At 36.1% G+C, this 9,221-nt stretch overlaps 1 protein-coding gene across 1 annotated transcript in view; it reads left to right on the top strand.

The window, feature by feature from the left end:
- Positions 1–6,234: 6,234 nt before the first annotated feature.
- The window catches only part of CD226 (CD226 molecule), a 30,925-nt gene continuing 27,938 nt past the window's right edge, over positions 6,235–9,221 (top strand). The window contains 1 exon segment of the mRNA XM_009995635.1: positions 6,235–6,328. Coding sequence (XP_009993937.1) covers positions 6,235–6,328 — 94 coding nt within the window.

Raw genomic sequence — 9,221 nt, 5'->3', positions numbered from 1 at the left:
GCAATAATGTACCGGAAGAGAGATCCTTAACAGCCTACACACTTTTTCATATGACTCTTTAAAATATTCTGTGCTTCCTCCCCAGCATGCTGGCATAATTTTATTTTCAGTAACAGAAACAGTGGTAGGTGACAAGTGCTAAACCAAGGGTTTGAAATCTAACTGAACTACTGTACACTTAAAAATTAGAGAGAGGAATGGAGAGTAAGAAACAGGCAAAATAGCCTTTTTTAAATTATTTTTTTTCTTTGTGCTTAGCAATGTCTAATTTCAGGTGTTTTACACTGCTGTAGTTCTAAACACTTTTGTTGAACTTTACTTATGAAGCATTTAACAGTCATCAGAGTTTGTGCCATTTCAACGTCGGATCTTTATATACTAACATTGTTACAGTACTCTAAGGTTGTTTTTTGGGTTTTTTTACTTTTTTTTTTTATTATTTTGCTAGTCTAACAATACTGTTAATGATTCTCTTACCGATATATTACATAAAGTTGACTTCCCTGAGTATATTCACTGTCTCATAAATGCTTGAAACCGTGAGTGATGAATAAACAAGATTTTGTGTTGGTACAAATGCACCTCTCTGAGGGTGATGGCATTACTCTAACCATGGCAGTGTAAAGGGATATGTTTCATGCACAGCAAGGTCCTTGATTTTGTCCATGGAAAATAAAGAGAATACACACATACTTTGGCAGTTGTATGTCTTCTGCTTAAAACATCATCATTCTGCCATTCTCCTGCACTCTGATAGTAATTCTTTTTTGGTTTTACTCAGGATTTTTCTATCTTTTCTTCTGATTTGACAGGGATTAGCACAGTCTCTTTTAGAATTACAGATAATCTGATGCTACCTAGGAGAGAGTGAAGTGGTGCACAAGCCCACCACCAGGTTCTTCTCTGGACAAACCATGAGCAGTTCCCCAGGTGTGAAGTCAAGGGGCAAGGAGTATGGTTTGATGCTTCTGTTCTTTCTTGCAAAAATAAATGTTTTGTGTCGTTTTATTTAATTTCTTTTCATTTATTTATGTTTTCATTGAATATACCAGTACATCAGACCTGACAGCCTTTTTCAAATGCAGCAGGTCATACAAATGTCAGAAATTTCTGACAACTGTCAAACTCTTCTGAAAAGCGGACTGAGAAGTATTTAAGATGCTTTTGGTGCTACCCATCCTATACAAAGAATGGATAATATCAGAATGACAGGAAATCTGGATCTCTGTTCTCAGAAGAATTTATTCACCATTTGAAGAATTAAGTAAGATGCCACACTCTGTGTATTATTGTACATATGTTTTGAAGCAAATAGAATTTCTACTAAAATGAAAGGGACACACATATATATTAATCTCAGACTTAGCAGAAAATGCAGTTGATTCAGTTGTGGGGGAAAAAAAAAGGCCCACTGAGACTTAAACATAATATCCAGGAAATATCATTTGCCATCATCTACAATAGAAACAACAAAAACAACACACAAAGCTCTCAATCCCAGAATTCAGGGACAAAACACAGCTATAACAGTATTTCATATCTTTCATTTTCTGTTTTGAAAAAGAATAAAAAACCCAAACCTAATGCTATATATCTAGGTTTCCCACCTCAAAAGAAATAAAGTTTGTAATGTATACAAATGTTACTGCAAGAAAGTTGATAAATGCCATTTTGATCTTGGAGATCTTGATCCAGGCTATTAGCTGGAATAAGCCAAAACCTGAAGTTGTATATGTGACGGTCCAGTGTGTGCATGAGAAGCTCTCCTCTTTTGCTCTTTAACAAAGAACTGCCTGCAAAACCAAGGTCTCTGAATATTTCTGATCAACCTAAATTCAGTCAACCAAATCTTTAGAACTACCCTGGCAAGTTTGCCTTAGATTATCTATTTAAATTCCTGCCTGTTTAATGCACCATTATACTGGCAAGCCTTTGAGCACTCACACATCATATATTCAGATCACTACTATTTAAGAATATATATATTTCATGTTAACAAAAAGAAACAAATTCAATTAGAAAGACGTAATTGTAAAAAAAAATAATCTGTGATTTTTAACTTTGGAAGGTTAAAAGTGGGTTATATTTCAAACTGGCATACGCTTCACATATTATTTCAACTAAGGGGAAATAAAACCCAACCATAAAAATAAAAGAATAATATTTGTAATTGATAGCAGAATCAATATCAGTATCAAGCCTACTTTTGAGCAGGTATGCTACTTTATATGCCTTTTATGATTCCTATAGATCACAGAAAAAAATTTAAACCTCCCCCAAAATGCTAGAGACCAGTGACTCCTTTTATGAACAAATTAATGAAACAGAAGACCTGTGAAGTCACAATAACAAAATTTTTTAAAATATCCTCATAAAGTAACTTTTTATGATTCTCTGATGGGTGCTCTGAAGCCCTATAAATGTAATTAAATTTTCAGGTTCTCAGAAATATGTGAACATGGTTGCAGGCTAAATTCTAGAATATGAATAAGAATCTCTTATACTCGTTCTTGAACTGAAGAGACTAATTGAGAATGTGACTCATCCCTGCTTTATGTCAGTATAAATATCATTCATTTCCTTGGAACTACATTAGCATAAAATGGATGTAATATGTTGTAGAGAATTAGGCAGGAGTTTATAGTACAAATATGTTATTTCTACTAAAACAAATTATTGCACCAGATATTCCTTGGTTCCATTAATTTACAGCTGCCTATGACACCTTTCTTGAAAAAGCTCTACTATATCCTTGGGCTTTGCCTAAACAAATTAACTTCTGTAAAGCAATGGAGTGCTCAAGAAACATCTGTTCTAGATTCTAGTAGGAAAAGGATTTTTACCTGAGGAATTACTATACAGCAGAGTATGGGGGTGTAAAGTTTAAAAAAAACCCAGAAAACTCCCAAACCAACAGATTACCTGAATTCATTACAGTAGAACAGAATTTTAATATTTTCTTTAGATTTTGTTGATTTTTCCATTTCATTACATATGCAAAGATTTGGTAGAGGGTAGGTGGAGTTGTTCAGCCTGGAAAGGCTCCAGGGAGACCTCAGAACAGTCTTCTAGATGATCTTTAAGGTTCCTTCCAACCCAAACCATTTTATGATTCATCTGCTTCTGAACTCCTCCAGCCAGTGCTTGCATGGTGAGCACATGGCTTCCTTCCCACCTTCATCTCAATGCCTGACTACACCCAGCTTGTCTCAGCCAGCATGGGCAATGTCTTCTCTGTTGCACAATGACACCACCACACCACTTTTTGATTTTTAAATGGAAGAAACAAGACATGGAACTCATCAAACTGTAAACAGCTAACAAAACAGTCACTTGATTTTCCTCTTTTATGCAACATCACCACTACCTTGATAGTATTTGCATTTGGTGTTTTGTTTGGTTTTCTCCTTGGTGGTTTTTTTGTTTGTTTGGTTGGTTTTTTTGGTTTTGGTTTTTTGTTGGGTTTTTTTTTGTGTGTGTAGGGAGATTTTACATGATATTGACTACTTTGATTTGATCCTGTAGAAAAGATATGTGCATTACTGGAAAATTATGAACTTCCTTTTTGCGGTTTACCAGGGTTTTTCCCTAAAAAAGGGGCACAAAAGTGGCTTAAGAAAAAGAAAATGCAGGAGAAAATTTTCCTTACTAGAAACGTAGCCTGTGTCAGGTCCTGGATGCATCAACAAGAAAGATTAAAGACACCACATACGACAGATGCATTGTTTGCTTTCTTTAACTTTCTACCTGGATTTTGAAGGCCATTTTAAAAGTCACAAGCCTCTTTGCCATATAAAAGTCAGAGATCTTTCTTGGAGAAACGTCTGAGCTGACAGCATCCTATAATTAAGAATAACTTCAACCTTAAGTGAATCACTTCTCCAGGAAGTTTTCACACCCAGACTATATTTGAGGGTATTGTTTGGGAAGCAGCTCTGTAAGAATCTGCCAGCAAAAGAAAAAAATCCAGCAACATGCATTTTTTAAACAGACTTTCAACAAGTGGGGTTTTTTTTAGCAACACAATGGGCATAAAAAGTAGAGTTGAACCAGGAAAAGGACAATTCAGGAAAAAGAATAGGTGTATGAGGATGGCTGCGCTCTGAAACAGAAAGCTCAATTTCCCATCTCAATAATGGATTACTTGTTAATAATCTCCCTGAAAAAAAGCTGTGAAAATACCCTTCATGAATAGCAACATTTAGTCTTATCTAGCCTTCATAGTAGGGCTGTGGTTTTTATCACCAACAGTATGTAGTTTCCTTTCCCATTTAGGTGTTCAGTGTTACATTAGGATGAATATCAAGTTAGTGGGCCAGTTTCAAAAAATGTAAACAATTTCGCAGTTCCAGAAATGTAGTAACATGGTCCTTTATCTAAAGATTCTTGAATACATATCCTCTTCCAAACATTTATTTTTTTGAGTCAAAACATTTTATCACAGAACTATAAACTATATAACGTAACATCTTGGAGGCCAGTATGATTAACAATTAAAAAAAAAAAAAAAATCAAGAAATTGAGTATGTAGTTTGTATTTTCTTCACTTTTCTACATTTGGGAAAGCCTTTTAGGTTCTATTTTTTTCCTCTCTGAATCGTCATCACCAATATATCCCTAAATGTGATTTTATTTAATTCACAACTTTTTTCTTTCTCTTTGAAGGAATATCTGTTGTTAAGTTAACTTCTCTAAGGTTAATGAATACTTGCTGAAGAATCCTATCCATTATGTTGCTGCAAAAGGCATGCCTACAGATTAATCCAATTGGGGGGGGGCTTTACTGATTTAATTAGATTAGATGCTGGATAGGAAAAAGAAAACTGAATTATTGTTCTTTTATCTGGCTGTACTCAGCCATCCCGCTTAAAGAAATATAGAATAATAAATTAAATACGAGACATATTTCTTGATGGTAGGAATCTAGGGGGACCCTCATCCATGGGCAAACAGGGATTTATTACTGAACTGTTGTTCTAGGTTGGCTATCCTGGCTTCTAGAGGGTTAGAGCTAACCTCCAGGGGTGCTCACACCAAAAGTGAAATAGCTAAAATTTTCCTCCTCGCAGCCCATTTACTTCATTATATTGACTGAAAATTCACCAAAACTAAAGAACCTTTTTGCCCTGATTCTTTCCCTGTTCTTCATATTTGTAGGTAAAGAAATGGTACCTGGAGTGGTCTCCTTTCTAGTTATCTCCTCTTTCACTGCCACAGTCAAGACCTTTTTTTCTGGTCATGGCAGCAGTTTGCACATGTATTTGCTGCTTTTTCTGTGCTATTGTTACTGGCCTATCTGTTATATCTTAAATACTAATGAATCATTTAAAAAGGTATTAACATATTGTGTTGGCCCTGTATGTATGTTTTATCCTTCAGTTTTATAGCAATTTCCATCAAAAAACCTCATTACAGAGATTGCTGTGACATGCTTTGAAACAGCAGCATTTATTACATATTACCTGTGCATTGGAGTTTAGGAAACTAATGCACTAGGAAATGAAATGACTCACCCAGGGTCACTGAAGATGTATGTCCAAGTCATTGTTAAAATCCAAGCTGTAGATCTCCATTGTGTTTGCTGAACAATCTTTTTTGCTCTTTCTCTGTTTTCAGTTTGGTTTTTTGTGTTGGTTTTTTGGTTTTTTTTAACCACATCCTATAGTTGTACATTCAGATGGAAAAATTCCACCATGCTGATTTGTTGACAAAATGTAATTGGTATTTACCCAAGAATTAGTTAAATATGTCCTGTTTGTCTTTGTGTGCCTTCCCTTCCTTTGCTTTGGGGTTCAAAACTTGGGAGAGAAAGTGGGATTACTGGCAAAGAAGATCCAGTCTGTGGGGAATGGTGGGCAGAGACCCAGAGAGGCAGGGCCCAAGGAACTGCTATGGTGATGGGGTGATCATGAGATGTGCTGCTGCTGTTGTTGTGAGTCTCTTATCAACATATAATAGAGATAAGTGCCTTTTCCAGCCTTTCAGTGCAGGGGAGATATGGAGAATCAGAGGTTAGAGGTAAAGGAGGTAAGAGGAGAGGCTGAAAGGGAGGGGCCTGCATGACTGACCTTCCCTTACACTACCTGCTCTGATATGTATACTGGCCAGGAGGGTATGGTGCAAATTATGTGCATTTCCCTTTTTATAATCACAGAATCATAGAATTGTCCTGGTTGGAAAAAAACAGATCAAGTCCAACCATAAACCTAACACTGCCAAGTCCTCTCTTAAACCATGTCCCTAATCACCACGTCTGCACATCTTTTAAATATCTCCTGGGATGATGGCTTCCATGGGCAGACTCTGCCAGTGACTGGCAACCCTGCCGGTAAAGAAATTGTTCCTCATATCTAATCTAAGCTTCCCCTGGAGCAACGTGCAGCCATTTCCTCTTGTTTTATCACTTGTGATTAGGGAGGAGAAACTGACACCTACCTTGCTACAACCTCCTTCAGGTAGTTGTAGAAAGCAATAAGGTCTCCCCGTCAGCCTCCTTTTCTGCAGACTAAACAATCCCAGTCCCCTCAGCTGTTCCTCACAAGTCTTGTGCTCTAGACCTTTCATCAGCTTTGTTGCTCTTCTGTGGACACACTTCAGCATCTCAGTGTCCTTCTTGTAGTGAGGAGCCCAAAACTGGACAGACTATTTGAGGTGCAGCCTCACCAGTGCAGAATACAAGGGGACAATAACTTCCCTAGTCCTGCTGGCCACTGGTTCTGATACAAGCCAAGATGCTATTGGCCTTCTTGGCTACCTAGGCACTCGGCTGGCTCACATTCAGCCAACTGTCAAGCAACACACCCAGGTCCTTTTCCACTGGGCATCTTTCCAGCCAGTCTTCCTCAGGCCTGTAGCATTGCATGGGGTTGTTGTGACCCAAGTGCAGTACTTGACACAGCCTTGTTGAATCTAGTTACATCTATATCTACTGTAAAAATATGATGCTTCTAAGTCTGTGTCTGCTCCCAAATTATGCCAGTAGAGTCAGCTTCCACAGTGCCAACAGCTTTCTGATTAGTGACTTGGAGGCATGTTGCCCAGGTGTCTAGACAGGCTTTGTATTGTGGCCTTTAGAGGGAGACCCAGTAATGCTATGGTTACAGGCTGCTTTTTTTAGCAGGTGTGACAACAGACTCTATTCATGGGACTAAGTGACCTAAAATCCCTGACGTTTATAGTAACTGTGTCTGTTGTACAGCAATAAATGTCTGTAGACATTAATGTATTAGATCATCGTGTAGGTTTGAATTTATTTTCTTAACTTCTGCTTTTCTTTCGATGCCAGATGGAGAGATATGAGCATGAAATTCAGAGCATGAAAATTGTAATTTATATAAGTAAACAGATGACTATAGAATGATTTTAATTTAAGGGAATTTGTCTTTACTTTGGAAACTTCTTGAGTACTTTATCTTAGATATAATTAAGGGCAACAGATGTGTAAAAAGCTTCATTTGTAGTAATAATAGTAAAAAGAAAATAAAAAGAAGTTTATATTTTCACTCCACTTTAGATTTTGTGTAACACCACTGTAAATTACTATATATATATGAACTATGGCATAAAGAATAGCATTTCAAGCTGGAGAGCTGCTTTGACTTTTTGCCTCTTCTGCAACTGCAATTTGAGAACAACTGGCCATTGAGGTTAAGAATTCAAGTGTGGGAACCCACATAGAGTCTGTGTACTGAGTTCGAAGTCCATGGTGCCACACAACATCCAGGAATCAGACTGCTTCAAGTTACAAGATCCTGCTTTTTTCCAATACGTAATCTGCAGTTTAGTTTCTGAAATTTCCTATTTCCTGCTTTTCTTATCAGTAACACTTCTGTTTCCTGAGACAACCTATACGTAAGTTAATTTTTTAATCTCTTTGTAAAGATAACTTTGGAATGAAAGTAAAGCAAGACAGACTTCAACTTAATTCTTCTATTTAGGTTTTTACACTCTTCCTTAGATGCACTACTTTGTGAATCCAGATTTTGGTTTGGCCAGGAACATTTCAATTGCTCAATTAATATTTAATTACTTCTCTTAGAAAATGTGAAATTTCTTAAAAGAAGCTGATTGTGTTGTAGGAATTTATCAGTCATCAAAGCTTTTGCTGCCTTGAAGTTCCAGTATTTGAGGAAATTTTCAGAATATTGAAGTAATTGAAATAAAAGCAATACACAAATGAAGAGAAAATGTAATTGGAAAATTTTGAGGTGCCTTTTTTGTCAAATGACATTTGGAAGGCTCAGCTCAGGTTTTTAGGGTTTAGATTATGGAAATAATATTTTCCTATTTTTTTAGGAACTTTTGATTTATGACTAGTGTCTTTGTTGAATTCAAATAATACAACTTCCTCATAAACAAAATTCTTACTGAGGAGGAGTTTATTTTCTACTATGGATTCACTTGCCTACAACTGTGAACATGATTTCTCAGACAGGAAAAAATAGGAAGCCCTTTGTAAAAATGAAAAATCACCAGAAAAAAAAAAAGAAAGAAAAAAAAGCTTTATAGCCTTTTCACACTTAACCTCACATTTCCTCCCTTCCAAGAAGAGGCCCCCACAAAAGAAGAAAATTAATAAAATACTTGAATCTTCAGTGAAAATTGTTCCAGATAACAAGAATACAAGAATCACGTCAGTTTAAGAGGTTATGGAAAGTACCCATTTATAATTTCATTTGGTATTATATTTATATAAGTATATTACCTTTTACTGTTTCCTGAGTGTAAATACATTCAGATAGTACATCCTCTTGAGTTAAAAGTGGTATAGAGTACATTGAGTACCATTTTTTTATCCCTTCATTGGTGAATACTGTGTTTATTGACAAGGTAAAGTAGAAATAAACACAACTGCAACACTGGCAAAAGTAATTGTAAACTTTTAAAATTTAGTTTTATCCTAAAACCTGCCTGGCTTAACACAGATAAACATACAGATTTTGATTTCCAGACAAGCTGTTGCACTAGGCAATGTGTTTTAAACAGATCTAATGCTAAGTCTTGCTCAAGCTTGTGCAGGCTATTACCTGAAATACCAATTTCTGTTGTCAGCTCTAGGTCAAATTACATTTTTTTTATTCATTTGAGAATTCAAACAAATTTACTGAAGTATAGTTTTGGTTTCAAATAAGTCATATTTTCCAATTTTAAGCAGCTCCATAAAACTAGAGCCTGTTGAGGTGCAAAAATGCTTGCAGTTGCCTTGAGAAAAATCCATTAAA

The sequence above is a fragment of the Chaetura pelagica genome, unplaced genomic scaffold, assembly GCF_000747805.2.
Source record: "Chaetura pelagica isolate M959 unplaced genomic scaffold, ChaPel_1.0 scaffold63, whole genome shotgun sequence".
NCBI lineage: Eukaryota > Metazoa > Chordata > Aves > Apodiformes > Apodidae > Chaetura > Chaetura pelagica.
The sequence above is the reverse complement of the archived record's forward strand: the minus strand, read 5'-3'. Positions and strand labels throughout refer to the sequence as shown.